Source organism: Apium graveolens, chromosome 5 (genome assembly GCF_009905375.1).
Source record: "Apium graveolens cultivar Ventura chromosome 5, ASM990537v1, whole genome shotgun sequence".
Lineage (NCBI taxonomy): Eukaryota > Viridiplantae > Streptophyta > Magnoliopsida > Apiales > Apiaceae > Apium > Apium graveolens.
Window position 1 is genome coordinate 223921909 of NC_133651.1, and position 19160 is coordinate 223941068.

The following is a 19160-nucleotide window of genomic DNA, read 5'->3' on the forward strand; positions in this document are numbered from 1 at the left end:
GGTTTCAGAAAAATGTTTGACACTTAACTTTATGCACACATATATTGAATGTATAATTAAATTATTAATTATTTAAAAAATTATTAAATAAAAATATATAATGAATATAAAAATCCACAAAAAGAAGATTTTGAAAATAATAATTTTGAGTAATACATATAACACTTTGAAACGTGTGCCTCAAAACTTCAGATTTCATATATTTTGAAACAGGAGGTGAATATTGGATTTTTTGTTCATGTCAAAAATATTGCAAAATGAAAATAATTACATAGAAAATGAGTCATTCAATAATCAACTCAACTTTTATGAGTTTTATATTTGGTATTTCCTCCAAAGTACAGATAGTTCCAAGCCAAAAGAAGTCATCAATTCGTGTGGTCTATAGCTTTTCATATTCTAGTATTATCAGCTTCTCCATAATCATCTCTGTAATGCATTTTGTACCATGAAAGCTGATTGAAAACAGATAAGGTAACCAAAAACAGAGCTCTGAAAATGAGCTGCTCATTGAGCTTTCATATCCCAAAGGCCCTGCCTTCTCTTTCTACACCACCTCAATGCAGATGTTTATCTACTTATGCTCAACAAAAACAATCCCACAATTCTAAGCTACACAAGGTATAACATAATCTTCTATCCAAGTGATATCTCAATATTAATTACAAATATTTATTGACATTCTTTTTGCTAATGAATGACAGAAAATTTCAGGCTTCAACCATAAGGCCATTGACTACTTCACTGCAAACAAAACCAATATAAGCATACAAGTTGCAACACTTTTGACCACTGTAAGGAAATGCTTATCTAATATTAATTGTGCATGTTATGCTGTGTTTGAAGTTCTTTATACCAAGTTCTGTTAAAATTTAAAGTTCTGATAAAATTTGGTCGAACAGATTGCTCAGCCAGCTTTTGCTGTAACTGGTGTAAATGAAGATGATGATTTTATATCGGTTTTGATTGCATTAGGCAGCACTGCCTTCGTTTATTTTCTTGTTGCCCCGGTCAGTAATTTAGAATATATCTCTATAAATTTTTAATATTTTAATCAACAAAGTTGATTAGTTCTTACAAATTATGATGTTTTAACTGAGTATTGGTTAGATTGTTGCAGCCCATTATAATGAATTGGCTTAGAGTAAGATGGTACAAAAGAAATGTTTACGAGATGTATTTGCAGTTCATGTTTGTCTTCATGTTCTTTCCAGGGTGAGGCCTCTTTTAGTTTATTTTAATATAAATACAGAGGTTTTCTATATTAATGTGTATTGGTATATCTCCAATGTGTAGATTACTGCTATGGGCACCATTTCTCAACTTCAGAAAGTTCCCTAGAGATCCAGACATGAAGTATCCTTGGTCAACACCTAAAGATCCTTCTAAGATAAAAAATGCATACCTCAAGTATCCCTGGGCAACACCTGAAGATTATGATAATTATTAGAGATTGTCCTCTGTTCCAGAATTGTATTGATAAAAAAGATATCATGTGTGCCCCTTCATGTATATCTATGAATATATATACTATCCAATACTAGAAGAAATTGAGAATATATAGAGGCTTTGTACATAATGTTGGGAAAGTATCAACAATAGTATATAACTACTATACTAACACAATGAGACAGTTATATAATCAATAACAAGAACAAGGCAATAGTACCAATAATGAAAACAAAACACGAAGGTCGTAAATAAAATATAATCAGCAACTGTAAAAGAAAATTAAGAAGGGAAAGAAAGCTTAGCATAATGAAGCTTTCAATCATAGCTGAGTCACTAATCCCTCGAGAGGAAGAGGCTGTTCTTGAAGAGTTTATTGCCCTCACTTACTGTGTTCAGAGACCGCAATAACCCTCCCAGGATAAAACAGCAACAACACACCGGTTCACAGCAACTCGATGTACAAACAGCGATCAGACCTCAGTCGCCAAAAAAAACCCTATGCTAATCTGTATAAGTTTGGAGGAGAGAAAAAGAGGATGATGATGATAGCTAGGGTTTTTACGTATGTATATTTCAACGTCAATCAACCTCTATATTTCACAATGTTTTGTTCAGTATATATATTACATCCCAAAACATAACTGAATATATTACATTAATTAAAATAAATATTCTGACTTAAATTCCATTTAATGAATATTTCCAGAAACGTAACAGTCGGTCTCAGGATTTAGCCCATCAGGATTTACACTTAGCATCAATGGATAATGCACTCAGCAATTCCATCAATGGATAATCCATTTTGTGCATCAATGGATAATCCACATTGTACATCAACGGATAATCCACATTGTGCATCAACGGATAATCCACATTGTTCATCAACGGATAATCCACACTGTGCATCAACGGATAATCCAAATTGTACTTCAACGGATAATCAAAATTGAACTTCAACGGATAATCCACATTGAGCATCAACGGATAATCCAAATTGAACTTCAACGGATAATCCACACTGTTCATCAACGGATACAATATTCACATTAAAACAATATAATAAGTCAGTAAATATTTTAATTAAACATTTCAAGCTACTAACTTAAACTCAATTTCTTTATGGATTACACTAAGAAAATGACTTAGATCCAAACATGAAAGTTTAAGTCCTCATAACAAGGAACTACTTTCAACAATTAGTTTTAGGAAATTACATCAAGAACATGTCTAAAACATGCCTCAAACTTTCCATTTTCTAACAATCCCCCACAAATCCATACAGAATTGCATATCAGATTTTATCATGACTTGCTTTTCAGAGTCGGTACCCTCCCGGGTTTGAACCCTCCTAAGTCCTCTACTTCGATGGCTACCGGATATAGATGGAATATTTCACCTTGAATCTTTATCCGTGAAGTGTAACCACACTCCATAGACGACGACAAGTCAAAGGCTATGGTCAGATCTACGGCTTAGAGACATTATGGTCTTGTCTCGATCCTGTTAGTCGAATGCTTCAAGGAATAACCCTTTCCTCTAATTGCAACCACACAATTGCATTCGCTTAGCTGGGCATCTCCAAAGATGTACTGCTAACATCTCGTCTTTCGACTTGACCCCATTCAGAGTTTACAAATTCTGACACAGTATTTGGTCCATCAGAATTTATTAAATCCTGATCCAAAACTGTTACAATCAGAGTTTGTTTAAAACTCTTGCTAACTAGCAGTCTAAGTACCTCTAAAGGTTTACAGGGGATAGACTTAGATACATAAGTATCTAAATGTATATGGTAGAGATACTACCAATTCATCCTTACAACTTGTTATTACCACATTGAATACACTTCGAGGGATCTCCTCTCAGGTGTATTGGGTTCCCGCTGTTGATGAATTATGATGGGATATCAGTCCCATCCCCAACCTAGACTTAAGGACTACAGCATGCTCAAGCCCTTTAGTCAGCGGATCAGCTATATTATTCTGAGTTCCTATGAACTCTATAGCAATAATCCTATCAGACACAAGACCCCTTATAGACTTAAGCCTAACTTGGATGTGTCTCTTTGTTTTAGCATTATACTTAACACTTCTGACTTTGTCGATAGTTGTACGGCTATCACAATGAACAGAAATGGCAGGAAGCGGCTTGCTTACTACAGGTAACATGCTCATGAGTCCATGTAACCATTCAGCCTCCGTCCCCGTGGCATCAAGTGTACACAACTCAGCCTCAAAAGTAGACCGAGTAATCAAAGTCTGTCTAGAAGACTTCCAGGACACTGCTCCACCCGCAAAGGTAAACACATATCCAGTCACTCCATTGGAACCAGATTTCTTAGCTATCCAACTTGCATCACTGTATCCCTCGAGTACCCCCGGAAATCTCCGGTAATGCAAGCCAAGAGAAATTGTTCCCTTGAGATATCTAAGAACTCTATCCAGTGCCTCCCAATGAGTCTTGTTCGGACAGCTTGTATATCTAGCTAACTTAGACACGGAATAAGAAATATCTGGTCTAGTCACATTAGCAAGATATTGCAAACTCCCAATAATCTGAGAATACCTTAATTGAGACACATGAATACCTGAACTATTCTTGATAAGGCCAACTTTAGGATCGAATGGAGTACTAGAGATTCTACAATTTGAATAACCATACTTCTCAAGTATAGATTTCTCTATATAATGAGACTGTGACAAGGTTATTCCATCGGTTGATCGAGTCAACTTGATCCCAAGAATCACACTAGCTTCACCCATATCTTTCATCTCAAAATGCCTTTTTAAGAAACTCTTTGTCTCATTAATAATCTCAATATTGGTTCCAAACAACAAAATATCATCCACATATAGGCACACAATCACACATTCATTTCCTCTAACCTTATAGTAGACGCACTTGTCACTTTCATTAACTAAAAACTCAAAGCTCAAAATAGTTTCATCAAACTTCTTGTGCCAGTCTATAGGAGCTTGTTTTAGGCCATAAATGGATTTGACTAACTTACATACTTTCCTCTCGTTACCAGAAGCAACAAATCCCTCAGACTGATCCATATAAATCTCTTCTTCAAGGTCACCATGAAGAAAAGCTGTCTTTACATCCATCTGATGGATGATAAGACCATGTACGGAAGCCAATGCAATAAGCAATCTGATTGTTGTCATTCTAGCAACAGGAGAGTATGTATCAAAATAGTCAATTCCTTCTCTTTGCCTAAAGCCCTTAGCAACTAGCCTAGCCTTGTACTTGTCTATTGAACCATCAGGGTTTAACTTCCTCTTGAAAATCCACTTACATCCTATAGTAGAACACCCAGGAGGGAGATCGACTAACTCCCATGTTCCATTAGAAACAATAGAGTCCATCTCACTTTTCACAACGCCTTTCCAGTGCCTTGACTCCGAAGAATCCATGGCCTGACGGAAAGTTAAAGATTCGTCCTCGACATTGTAAGTGATGTAATCACTTCCAAAGTCCTTGACTAGCCTTGCACGCTTACTCCTTCTAGGTTCCTCTACTTCGTTAGGAGTAGAGCTACTACTAGGATCCGCCCCCACATTCGTCATCCTTTCCACATGATCGGGAATGGAACTCGATGTGCGAGTGGGATCATCATCAGAAGTATCTTGTGGTATACCAGTCTTCATAGGGAACACATCCTCAAAGAATGTTGCATCACGAAACTCAACGATCGTATTCGCCACAATACCATCTATGTCAGATTTTAAAACCAAAAATCTCATAGCAATTGTGGTTTCAAGATAGCCCAGAAAGACACAATCAACAGTTTTCGGTCCTAGTTTCTTTCTCTTGTGTTCAGGGACAAGCACCTTGGCAAGGCACCCCCACACACGAAGATAACTCAAACTAGTTTTACGCTTTCTCCATAATTCATAAGGAGTCTTATCCATGTGTTTCAGAGGGACTCTGTTCAGAATATGGCTAGCCGTATTCAGAGCCTCTCCCCACATGTACTTAGGCAACCCCGAATTAATCAGCATACTGTTAAGCATATCTTTAAAAGTTCTGTTCTTTCGCTCTGCCACCCTATTAGACTCAGGTGTGTATGGAGGAGTCACCTCATGAACTATACCATTGCTTGCGCAAAATTCATTAAATGAGGTACTCGTATACTCACCACCTCTATCTGACCTCAACCTTTTAAGTACTTTGCCAGTTTGTGTTTCAGCTTCATTTTTAAACATAATGAATTTATCTAGTGCTTCATCTTTATGTTTAAGCAAATAAACATAACAATATCTACTACAATCATCTATAAAGGTAATGAAATATCTACAATGATCCTTAGTCAACACACCACCAAATTCACATATGTCTGTGTGTACTAAATTTAACAAGTCAGAATCCCTAACAACATTATGAAATGGTTTCCTTGTTAATTTAGCAGTCACACATACTTGACATTTAGTTTTCTTATCAATGGCATGCTTTGGAATCAACTCTAAATTCATCATATTCTTTAGAGCACCAAAATTTAAATGACCAAGTCGTAAGTGCCACAAATCAGATGATTCTACACAATTAACAGAAGGTGCAACACTATCATTAATAAAACTGCCCAAAACAGGCTCCACATTTATTAAAAATAAACCGTCAGACAAGTAACCCTTGCCATAAAAAGTACTAGTATGTGTAATAACTACTTTATTACATTTCAGAGAAAGTTCAAAGCCATTTGTAACTAAAATGCTTCCACTTATGATGTTTCTACGAATAGAGGGAACATGATGCACCCTAGTGAGAGATAGAATCCACCCAGAAGCAAACTTCAGGTCCACGTTTCCAATTCCAAGCACTTGAGCAGCACTAGCATTCCCCATCGTCACTGTCACTCCATGAATCTGTTGATAAGATACAAACAGAGTAATATCAGCACAAATATGCACATTAGCTCCAGTATCAATCAACCATTCATTAGACAGATAAGTGGAAAGTAGTTCAGGATTGTAGTTAACATACCCGTCATTGGCTTCAGAGGCAACAACCTCACCAACAACCATGTTAGCCACAGACCCACTAGTGGTTGTAAGTACAAGCACAGTGTTTGCTTGAGCTACCACTCCAGCTTTCTTAGCTTTCTTCACAGGACAGTCTTTACTCCAATGACCAGCCTGTCCACAAGACCAACAAGGTTTGTTTGTCTTTGGTTTCTTAGCCTTGTTCTTGTCATTTTTCATTTTAGTGTTATCCTTCTTACCGACAGATTTCCTTTTCTGCCCAACAGTCACTACGTTCGCCTTCGAACTACTCCCATGTTCAACAGGCATCACATGTCCTTGTTTGGACTTGTGTTGTTCCTGCACAGAGATGTCCAGCATAAGGTTTGTCCATGTGATCTCTCCTTTCTGTCTTTTCAGGGAGAGAGCAAACTCCTCCCAAGACTTAGGGAGTTTTTCAATCACAGGCATCACCTTAAACTTCTCAGGTAAGTCCATTCCAGACTCACCCAAAGCATGCACCAACATCTCAAACTCATGTACTTGCTCAGTCATGGACCTGGTATCCACCAGCTTGAACTCAAGAAACCTCGCCATATAATACTTCTCAAGACCTTGAGAATCAGTATTATGGGTTTGGTCCAGCTTTGCCCACAACTGCTTAGCATTATAAGCATTCGATGAATAAACATCAAAAAGAGTGTTCGCTAAAGCAGCCAGAATGGCAGCCCTAGCCACCCCATCCTTCTCAGCCCATAGTGCATAAACAATCATAGATTCAGGCTTTTCTTGATCCACAACAGGAGGATCATACTGTACCACCGGCCATAGACCCTTAACAGTTAACCAGAGCTTCATCTTTTTCTGCCAGCGAGAAAAAGAAGCCCCCCCACTGAATTTATCTGGCATGTCCGATAAATCAATAGGTTGTGGAAATCTGTACTTGGTCCAATCTATGGTGGACGCAGTAACTCCAGAACCAGAACCAACAATAACAGGAGTCTCACCAACAGGAGTATCAGTTTCGTTAACCATCTCGTTAAATAGCTATATAACAAGTAAACTCTTCAAGATTGTTGGGAAAGTATCAACAATAGTATATAACTACTATACTAACACAATGAGACAGTTATATAATTAATAACAAGAACAAGGCAATAGTACCAATAATGAAAACAAAACACGAAGGTCGTAAATAAAATATAATTAGCAACTGTAAAAGAAAATTAAGAAGGGAAAGAAAGCTTAGCGTAATGAAGCTTTCAATCACAGCTGATTCACCAATCCCTCGAGAGGAAGATGCTGTTCTTGAAGAGTTTATTGCCCTCACTTACTGTGTTCAGAGACCGCAATAACCCTCCCAGGATAAAACAGCAACAGCACACCGGTTCACAGCAACTCGATGTACAAACAGCGATCAGACCTCAGTCGTCAAAAAAAAACCTATGCTAATCTGTATAAGTTTGGAGGAGAGAAAAAGAGGAAGAAGATGATAGCTAGGGTTTTTACGTATGTATATTTCAACGTCAATCAACCTCTATATTCCACAATGTTTTGTTCAGTATATATATTACATCCCAAAACATAACTGAATATATTACATTAATTAAAATAAATATTATGACTTAAATTCCATTTAATGAATATTTCCAGAAACGTAACAGTCGGTCTCAGGATTTAGCCCATCAGGATTTAGCCCATCAGGATTTACACTTAGCATCAATGGATAATGCACTCAGCAATTCCATCAATGGATAATCCATTTTGTGCATCAATGGATAATCCACATTGTACATCAACGGATAATCCACATTGTGCATCAACGGATAATCCACATTGTTCATCAACAGATAATCCACACTGTGCATCAACGGATAATCCAAATTGTACTTCAACGGATAATCAAAATTGAACTTCAACGGATAATCCACATTGAGCATCAACGGATAATCCAAATTGAACTTCAACGGATAATCCACACTGTTCATCAACGGATACAATATTCACATTAAAACAATATAATAAGTCAGTAAATATTTTAATTAAACATTTCAAGCTACTAACTTAAACTCAATTTCTTTATGGATTACACTAAGAAAATGACTTAGATCCAAACATGAAAGTTTAAGTCCTCATAACAAGGAACTACTTTCAACAATTAGTTTTAGGAAATTACATCAAGAACATGTCTAAAACATGCCTCAAACTTTCCATTTTCTAACACATAATGTCATGGAAGAGCACCTGAAGTTGCGCTCAATAGCTCTGTTTGGCATACAAATTTACGATAATGTTTAGACAATCATCACTAGTATATATACTGACACTGGTAGGAAGTACAATACTTGATGCCGATCACCACTAAAGTATCATAACCAAATGATATTATGAGATTATTTAGTTATCACTTACTGAATTCCTTTAAACCAGAGAACCAGGTAAAACTGCAAAACACATTTGTATTCAACCGAGTATTCGTTTAACATGTAGTGAGAGACTTGAGTTATTTAGAAGTTCCTTGAAGGTTTACAATAACCAATTGAAAACTATCCTTTTCAACACCCATATATATATGCCATATTTCTCCGATCACCCAGTAGTGATACTTGTCAGCATCCTTAATGAAGGGACACATGCAACTACTCAGAATTTCAGAAATGAATGCTTATGCTTTTAGATTCTGACTCTCTAAATTAATTTATACTATAATACTGACCATCCAAATGTGTGGTCTCCAACAGAACTAGCTATTCACTCTCTAATTATTTTTCTTATTCAAAAAAATTGGGTAAAATCCGATCAGATAGTGAAACAGCTGGTTGTAGAGATGGAAAAGAGGAAGGAAATAAAGTTAAATAATAGAAAAAAGTTGTAGTAGTTTCTCACTTGCTAGGAAAAAGAAACGAGCCAAAGAAAGAATGCGAGAGTTATATCTAGTCTTGTCAACCTGTTGGATCAAGCTTCGGCTTTCAGCTATCTTGCCAAATTTGACACAAAAGAAGAATGGCAAGGTCTGTTGGAGTTGCTCCAGGGGAACCAGCCCAGCCCCTTCAAGGAAGCTTTGGTTGGTGTTGGACCTTGGACTAAAGAGAAGGGCCAAGAAGACTTGGTTATAATAATTATAGTCTATAGAACATTTATGTAAAGCCCAAGATGTCCATTTGTAAAGTACAACCCATTGGGACTCCCTATAAATACAAAACCACAACCTCATTTCAAGGAGTTGCCTAATTGAATAAAGAAAAGATCTCTTTAAAGATTAGTCTAAAATATTGAATAATATTCGAGCCTTATCATTTAGCGCTAAAAGGAGGGGTCTTTATTCTAAAATCCAACGAAATCATGGAGGAAATCGATCCGAACGAAATTATGGAAACAATAGCAGAGATCCCCACTGTTATTAGGCGTCGCGACGACCAAGGGCCGCCGCAACAGTCACCGCTGCAACCAAGATGTTTGTTCCCGCCACCTGAGCAAACCGATCACAATCAACAGCTCGATATCATGGTCACGGATTCACAAGCGAGAAAGCACAAGTGTAAAACAGATTAACGTCAGCGAATTCAAACCTTGACAGGCAAACATGTGCTTTCTAGTGATTTGCGTTTGCATCTGGAAAAGAGGATCGTGCGAAACTGAAGGAAACAGAAGAACCCGAAGCTCCGGTGCACTCAGATGAAGAGCTCAAACTCTTGGAGAAAGAAGCTCGCCTCTTGCAGGCCAAGTTAGAACGGAAACGTGAAATACACCGCCTCCGACGTGAGCTACATCAGACGACGTTAGCACATCAGGGGTCGGGTGAGCAGTACTATAATGATGAAGATGACGCAAAATATCAGTATGAGCCCTCTGCCGAGTCGACGTATTCACAACCCCGTGAATGTCGACAGCGTACGGTTCCGTCGGGTGACGTCTCCCAAATGGCAGAGTCTACAGAGTCTATTTCCCACGAGAAATTCGCCAAAATGCAAGAAGAGATAGCTCAAACGCGTAACACAATGCGCAATCATTCGGGATTCAAAAATATCAGCGAAAATCCCCTGTCACTCGTCTTCGAGAAATCCCGCATCGACTGAACACTGAAGACACCGACACTCGATCATTTTGACGGATCGTCCAACCCCTTGGCATTCCTCAATACTTTTGACGGCCGTATGGCTTTCTTCGGACACTCTGAAGTGGTACGATGCCAATTTTTCTCCACATGCCTCCAAGGCACAGCTCTTCGATGATATAACAATCTGCCACCACACTCCATTGACTCATGGTCAACATTAAAAAGCAAATTCTAGGCCCGCTTCTCTAGCAATTACAAGGGAATAAAGGTCACAGCATCATTAATGACCATGCACCAGCGTTCAAATGAGAGCCTCCGGAGTTTCTTAAATCGGTTCAGAGAAGAAATAGCAGAAATTCCGGACCTCGTAGAACAAATGGCCGTCAATTTCTTGACAACGGGTATCGACAAATCGCGACATGAATTACTCCTCAAGGAGATTTTTGAGAAGAGGCCAAAAAATCTACAAGCGGCATTTCAGATTATAGAGCATCACATGATGCTTCAAGAGGCGATGAGCTGCATAGAGTCACCTCGACGCTCTTCAAGATATGAACGACGTCGAATCAATAGTCCGCGATCACCCGCGAGAGAGAGGCGTCAAGATCGTCGTCGATCTCCCCAAAGCCAAGAAGTTGACTACCCTCCGAGAGATCGAAGAGAAAGAGATTGGCAACCTCACAATCGCCCCGACAAAGAATTCACCAAACTCAATACCGAGAAAATGACGATTCTAGTAGTATTAAAAACAGAGCGAGACTATCGCCCACCGAGGCCCATCAAACCCGGCAGACCTCCAAGTTCCAGATACTGCGATTATCACGAAGACACTGGCCACACAACAGAACAATGCTTCCAACTCAGCAACCTCATTGAAAGTAAGATTCGCCGAGGATAACTTGTCCACTATGTGCAACAAGATGATATTCCACAACGGGATACCATCGGAATGAGGAAGATCGCGTCATTGACGTCATTTTTGGCGGTGTAGCCGCCAGAGGATTTTCTCACAACTCTCACAAATTTTATGCTCGAGAAGTTTTTAATGTCAATCCCTCGACAGCTAAACGCTCTCGAGCGAATCTTTCTCCAGTCATATCCTTCTTTGATGATGATTACCTTCCCGGGCTCATCGAAGACCATCAAGACGCCATTTTCATTATTACACGAGTGGGAAACAATATAGTTAAGAAAATGCTGGTTGACAACGGAAGCTCCATCGATATCCTATACCATCATGCCTTCTCACGAATGGACATCAGTGATCGAAGGCTTGAGAATTCTTGAACCCCGTTGTATGGATTCACTGGGAATGCGGTTCACGTGATTGGAACCATCGATATGACGGTACTTTTCTGTTACGCCCCCAAATCCGGGGTCAGGAATCTGGGTCGTCATGCCATCCTTCACTCATGTGTAACCTGTATTGATTCAATAATCCAATAGACCCCAATCTCATGCACACACACACACAAGTTATAGCCTTAGAAATGATGTACAAAATGCAATCTTCTTTTATTACACTCAAATGTACTTTACAGGATCTTAAACAATTATTCGTAACCTCTACATGAAGTTACAATAATTACTACTAACATCTTATACCTATCTGGATACTCTGGTCCACCTGAAACAAAGCTGTAAGGGATTCTCCCCACGATTTCAAGTGACTAAGTCCCATGCCGGCATATTGATAATCTGTTGTGCTGTGACATTTAAAAGAAAGCAAGAGTGAGCAATAATACTCAGCCATAATAATCAACAGTATGAATAGACTGTTAAAGGAAATTATATTAATCCATAAAAGGATACATATTTATTCAAAGTAGTTTTCTTGGTGATACACATCTCTTTTTAAAACAATTCTTTGATTGACTTATTAGTCTGCAAATACCTTAATGGTAAACCCAGCACCTAGGCTTGGGTTACGGTATTGCATCTCAATTCCAATTGGAAGAATATAGGACATTCACTGGAGCCACCGCATACGATGATCAGTCATAATATGGAAAATAGTAACCTTTTCTACATGTAGAGGGACAACTTCCTTACTCTCGGTTGTCACTCTAAACGCATTCGGGATTTATATGCTTCCCCATTCCACTCGGGTATGTTTTGCATACTTCGTATGTCCCTCAGTACACAGGGTACCTTCTCATACGGAAAAATTAATATGACAGTCTCCCTAGTCCACGAAGTACTGGATCTCTACCCCTCCTTTGTCCTTTTAAGAATCCTATCACATACTTGGAATCATCGAACTATATCAAAGTTCCCCAAACATTTTGCTTGTTGATAGGCACAACTCATCTCATATATATATATATATAAGTACTTCCGAAAGTTTTCGGAGGAAGTACTAAGAATGTGAGTTGACTGTTGTCAACAGATAAATAAATAAGGGGGAGTTTTTTTTTGAAACTATATTCAAAATATTTAAGATATGTCGAGATAAGATTCATCGACGATCCGAAAGTATTCGTAAGATTTTCTGAAATCCAGGAGTATTTTTGAATAGGTTTTATGATTTTTAAATCATATTAAATCATTAAATAAATAATTAATAATTAAATAATAATTATTAAATAATTAGACCTCGAATGAATATGTTTTAAAGAATATTTGAAATAATATTCCCCAACTAATTGATGTTTAAATAATTAAAGTAATCTTTAATAATATACTTAATCAGGTTTAAAATAAATAATCTTTGGAGAATACTTCTCCTATATTGAATGAATAACTTGAAATAATATTCGTTGCTCAAGTAATTAAATGTAGTTGAGGGAATACAATATTTGAAAATCGTTTTAAATATATTCGAGGTATTTAATATTTCACAAGTGGACACCGAGTCCTTTTGGATAAAACAAGTACGGACTTTTAATCGTCCAAAACATCTCCGGGATGATTCCCGGGTTTTTACTTTATAAAAACTGACCGACTCTCGGTTTTACAACTTATACATCACGCTCTACTATAGTGTTAATATTCTTAAATAAAACACCTCCTGAATACTTCCGGGTTTTCATCAAATTATACTGATCGATCTTCGGTCTAAAATATACTCCTCAAATATACAACGCTACTCTCTAGCGTTATCGATTGAAATTCGGTAATATTCGTATACCAAAATCATTAATATATCGTATGATATTATATATCACAATTTGTAGAATATCATAATACAACATCATGTATATAACATTTATTTGAAAACAGACACAACACAACAGTTTTAAAAGGTAGGGTTTGAAAACTTGCCTGAAGTCCAAGATACATTTTCCGACTTCCTCTCGTTCCGGGTTTTCTAATCAACAAATATAATAATCTTAATCAGTATTCCTAATACCATCACCGACTTATATTTATAATAAGTACAATACTTCAAAATTTTCAATATCCGACCGACTCGAAATAAGTATCAATCCTTGGTCGAAACGGACGGTCAAAGTAGTCTTCTAGAGTTGACTTTACCGAATGTTACTATTACGCGACTCACACTCTATCAATTTTAATAAATCGTAAAATTAATATTTTAATACGAAACCACCTCGAGGAGCTTCTTGAGTTATTTTAATATTTATCATAAAAGTTTCATTTTGATAAAATGAATTTAATTAGGTGATAAACATTTTAAAAGTTTGATCAACCACGGAGTTTTACTATTCAAACCACTTTCACTAAAACATTGATATCTCTCAACTCGTAAACTCAATTGATGCACCGTTTTCGCGTACGCGATCTAGACAAAATTTAGAACACAATAATTTCAAATGGTTTTCTGGTAACAGGGGTGAAAATCCCAAAGTGGCAGTTTTCTAACAGTGGGTTGCATTGGGTGTTTTTACTCTGCGCGGCCTCGACTCCGACATTTTTATAAAATTGAAAACTTCATGGATGGGCTTGAAATTTGGTCCATGACTTACCCATGATATGGAAGAGGTTTGGTAAATATTTGGTGATTTGTGAATGAGTAGAACATGAGATATGAATTTTTATTTCCATGGTGTTCTGGAAAATCAGCATTGTGTTTTTGGAAAGAGAGAGAGAGAGAATTGCTTGGCTTGCTTCTTGGAAATGTGGTGGAAATTGTATGCATTTTGTCTATTCCTAAGGTGTATAGAACAAGCCTTTCTTTTTCCAAATCTAGGCCTAGCTTGCACACCAATTGTCAAGCTATATCATGATTTAAAAAAAAAGAATCTTTATTTTAGGGAAATTTATGTTGTACTAGCTTTAATTTAATTATCTAGCTTCATTAATTAATTTCTAATTTATTTGCATTATATTTGCATGGAATTTGCATGGCCTTGGTTTTTTATTCGTTCGCTAACATATTTGCTTGGTCGCTTATTCGTTTTCGTAATAATTCTTTGTAAGCGGTTCGCGGGGTAAATCCTTTCTTATACGTCCTTTACACTTTGAAGTATCGTACTTGGATTTGAATTTGTAGGATTTTAACTTTTTAATTATATTGTGATTCTCATAATCCTTGATGGTTCATAGATACGGTCGTTTTTCAAAGTTCGTTATCTTCGAAAACTAATAGCGTTTACATATACTCAGTCGGTACGTATAATCACAATATCAACTCGGAATCTTAAATTAAAAAACTCGTATATAGTGTGGTCGCAAAAGTTTTTATTAAACCGCAAGGTTACTATTCATAAAGGTCTTTTACCGATGTCAAAATTTTAGGTTCTTACAGTCTTCCCCGTTAAAAGGATTCCGTCCCGAAATCAGTTTAGAAATTGGCGGGGATACGCTTCTCACATGACCACCTCGAGTTCTCACGTTGACTTTGCAGTATTGGATCTCTTCATAAAATTTCCACTCGTACGTCAAATATATTTTCGGGTAATCGTTCTTGTAGACCTATGACCTCTACACGTTACTCGATATACGCTAAGTCTGGCTGTAAGTTTATTAGTTCATTTTCAATCATACGTTTGGCGTTGATGGTTAAATTTCCTAACCTCGATTCATGGTACTCGTTTTAAACTTGGCGACCGTTCGATGATGGTGCTAATTTATAAGCCAACTTTCTTAGTCCTTTAAAGATTTCAACTGGTCCAATAAACCTTGGGTTCTACATTTCTTTCCCTTTAGCATCTCATCACTCCCTCCCCGGGAGGCACTTTCAACAATACTTGGTCCGGTATTTCATACTTTCTGACTTATAGTTATGGTCCGTATATCGTTATTGTTTATCCTGGGCTGCTACCAGCCGGGTTCTGATAAGTTCTAGAAATTTCTTTGGTCTATTGACTCAACTATGGTCCAAGTATCCTCTGCTTACCAACTTCTTCCCAACCTAGAGGTGAACGACTATTTCTTCCGTACAAAGCTTTGTAGCCGTTCCAATGCCCGCATGATAACTCATTATTATCAGTAATTCGATTCGCGTCAACTGGTCACTTCATTTCCCTCAAAAATTGATAATATGGACGATTAGCGCATTTTCTAGTATTTGGAATCATCCTTCAACTTATTCGTTTCCCCCTCCATCGCTCCTACTAGTGCTAGAGTTTCGTTCCTTAACATTTTCCCATTTTGGCGCATCATCTCTGTCTATTATTTTATGTAAGAATTTCTCGTTGCATTTTTACACGCTCGTATCCTATTACATGTTTAGCTTCAGATTTAACATTTCTTCCCGTAGTAATATAAGACACGTCGGGTCCTGTTGCCATCTTGAAGGAAGCACCATTTCATATGCAATCGATTGATACGTTTTAGAATCGTGGAATGCTCAGCTTCCGCTATCGGTCAGACTTCTTTAATCATTCCGCGTATAATATCTATAGTACTACGATACCTTCTGGGTCGTACTTGTTATTCTCTCTACGCCTTAGACGTACTCGCATTTATTGGTAACTGCTACTAATGGCCTTTTAAAGGGCGTGTACGATCTTCTTTGCCTTCAGTCAGCTCTAACCATAACATCCTTCGTTCTTCCACGTTGTCCTTCGTAAGGAATATCAGCGTCTATTTTCTGTATGCTCTCGTGGTAAGTACATCTGTATGAATTTTTCATCAACGATAGGCGATTCTCCTAACCGTTCCAAATAAAAGGCAAGCCGATAGACGTATCTTCAATGGTCTGGATAGTCCTCACATCCTACTTGTTGATTTAAGAACTTTAAGTCATGCCTCCATTCGTCCTTTCCCGCAATCCTTATGTGGCGCAATATCACGGGGTCTCTCTATCACCATTTATCTCTTGTGCGTTCATAACAATTTTATAAAGCGAAGATCTATCCTTTGCATAATAAAATAAGCGGTCTTATTTTAACCTATTACTCAAAATCCTAAAATAGCACGACGGCTTACTTGGTTCCTGATAATCCTCCTCCAGAATTTATTATAATAAACTCTTACTCCCATTCGGGTAATTTACAGGCCGAAATCGCCAAAATTTTAAACCTCTCCTTTCCGTTTTCACTTTCAACCATGTCGAGTACTTACTTGCCTAATCAATGACATCCCTTTCATATTCGGTCATGACTAACATCCTTTTAAGTTTCTAGGTTTCATCAAGTCTTCCGGTTACCTAATAAAGGGTTCTATTCACCGTGTCTCAACTTCAAAATTCATTCATGCGATCCTTTTCATCAGTTGTCCTGAAATTTATTAATCTCAATCTATATTTTACTACTTAAAGTGTCGACCACCATATTGGCCTTTCCTTGATGATAATAGATTTCTCAGTCACAACTCTTGATCAATTTGACTATAGCCTCTACCTCGTGTTCAATGTAAGAAAAAAAAATCCAAAATTTTCTCATAAGTAAAACTTTTTGTCCCTTTCAGTGCGAACCTTATCGCGATTATTCTAGATTATTATTAGAATACCTTATGTCACGGTACTTAAGTCGCATAGACATATCATTATACTTCACACAAAATCATATTCCTCGAATTCATACATGCTTGGTCTTTCCTGAATTCATTAGTACTTATCCCGATAGTGTTTCACAGAAGCGTACCTCACTAATCACGTTGGTATCTTTATTATCGTCCTTCTATAATCATGTTAAAGATCCTTGGGATGATAACCAAACATGGTATTTCCTTTTCAAAATAATTTACTCATCATGATGCTTCGATTGCACCATCATAATACTGAGTTTTTCAGTCTCATATTACAACAATCAGTTATTAACTATACCTCTCTTTGTTCGGAAGGCAATTAGCCTTGGAAGAATGATTTTCATGATATCGATGTAATTTAGACATTCTTAACAAGATTTCAAAATCTAATATGTGAAGAAACAATGAGCTCTGAATAAAAGAGTCGCAACACTCAAAAGATTTATTACTTGGCAGGAAGAATACAACAAGGATTATCCTTTCATGTCTATAGAATTTTATATTATGATGTTATAGAGAATATTCCTTGAAAGCAATGATTGCTAAATAATAACATCATACGAATAATACTTGTAAGATTTCTCCAATGAAAGAATACTTTTCTTTTCGAGTAATGAAAGAAATTTTGAATAACATCCTCAACCAAAGGTTAACCATTGAGGTTTCAAAGAGATGCTATTTTGAAAGAAGGAATTTTATTCAGTGATTAACAAATAAGGAAGTATATTATTCTTCAATCACTTTATGATTTTAATTGGATATTCTTTATATAAACGAAAGAATAGAAAATTTCATAAACTAAATATTTCATAAAACTGAATATGAATTCTCGTTTGAGTGGGCGACATAGTTCGGTCTCAATTAAAACATTCTTTGAAAATTTCATCAACAACTAAATTTTGCATATATGATGCACTATATAATAATAAAAATTTGATTGGAAGTGGAACTAGAAAAATAATAACTAGTCCGTATCAAGCAATATTATCAACTGGCTAAGAAAATTGCCAGCTCAATTGGTTTGGCCCATAGCAGCTAGATAGGACGATTAGCTAGGCTTCCGTCGTATTAATTAAAATTTCGACTAGTTAGGAATAGTAACTAGTCATTCATGAGAACATATGCAACTAAGCATATTTCAGTTTGTTTATAAAAAAACATCTTAATATCGTAACCACTGAAGAAATTTGTGGCCACCCGGATGACGATTTTAAAATAAAGAGTTTTCAAATTTGGGCCGAGAAAGACAATTATAACTCTGAATCAAGTGGTCTTGGCATCAGAATAATCGATAGCCTCTCATCAAATATTTCTTGCCAATAAAATGGTACTTTCAGAGGTTCCCTCGTTCACATACTTTATCAGATTCTCGAATAGAATTGAATTTGGAATACTAATATTAAATTGATACCCTTACTATGATTTCAAAGTTCAATATACAATTTCATCCCGAATAGAAGAAAAGGATTCCCGAGGAATCTATGGAGATTAGATCATCCATGTTTTTAATAATTTGTTAAATATTTACCATCTTAACTGAGAAGAGTAGTATGAAAGAAGAATCAAGTGAAGATATTCATTATGAATATTCGTCGATTAATGGAGGAAAGTTTATTAAAATTTCTCGGATAGTTGAAAGAAAGTATAATTAGCTCTGAGCCGAACAAGAAGACCATGATCTATGAATAAATGGATTAACTAAAAGAATTTAACAAGTACTGATGCGGAGAAAGACTATTCAAGTTGTTGGTCACATCAGAAGTTCAAAGTAGGGAACTAAAAGGATTGCCTGATATGACTTATCAAGGCAA

At 36.8% G+C, this 19160-nt stretch overlaps 1 protein-coding gene across 1 annotated transcript; it reads left to right on the plus strand.

Moving 5' to 3' along the window:
* The first annotated feature begins 330 nt into the window (after positions 1-330).
* LOC141724882 (NAD(P)H-quinone oxidoreductase subunit L, chloroplastic) lies at positions 331-1559 on the plus strand. Its single transcript, XM_074527173.1, has 5 exons — positions 331-621; positions 705-794; positions 903-1010; positions 1121-1215; positions 1297-1559. Exons 1-5 carry the CDS (start codon positions 499-501, stop codon positions 1448-1450), a joined length of 570 nt encoding a protein of 189 aa, XP_074383274.1. The 5' UTR covers positions 331-498; the 3' UTR covers positions 1451-1559.
* The last annotated feature ends 17601 nt before the right edge of the window (positions 1560-19160 follow it).

Excerpts from the sequence above, each read along its gene's own strand:
- LOC141724882 (XM_074527173.1), top strand. The coding sequence starts at position 499 with ATGAGCTGCTCATTGAGCTTTCATATCCCAAAGGCCCTGCCTTCTCTT. Across the intron at positions 622-704 it reads ACAATTCTAAGCTACACAAG|AAAATTTCAGGCTTCAACCA; the intron begins GTATAACATAAT and ends AATGAATGACAG. Across the intron at positions 795-902 it reads TTGCAACACTTTTGACCACT|ATTGCTCAGCCAGCTTTTGC; the intron begins GTAAGGAAATGC and ends TTGGTCGAACAG.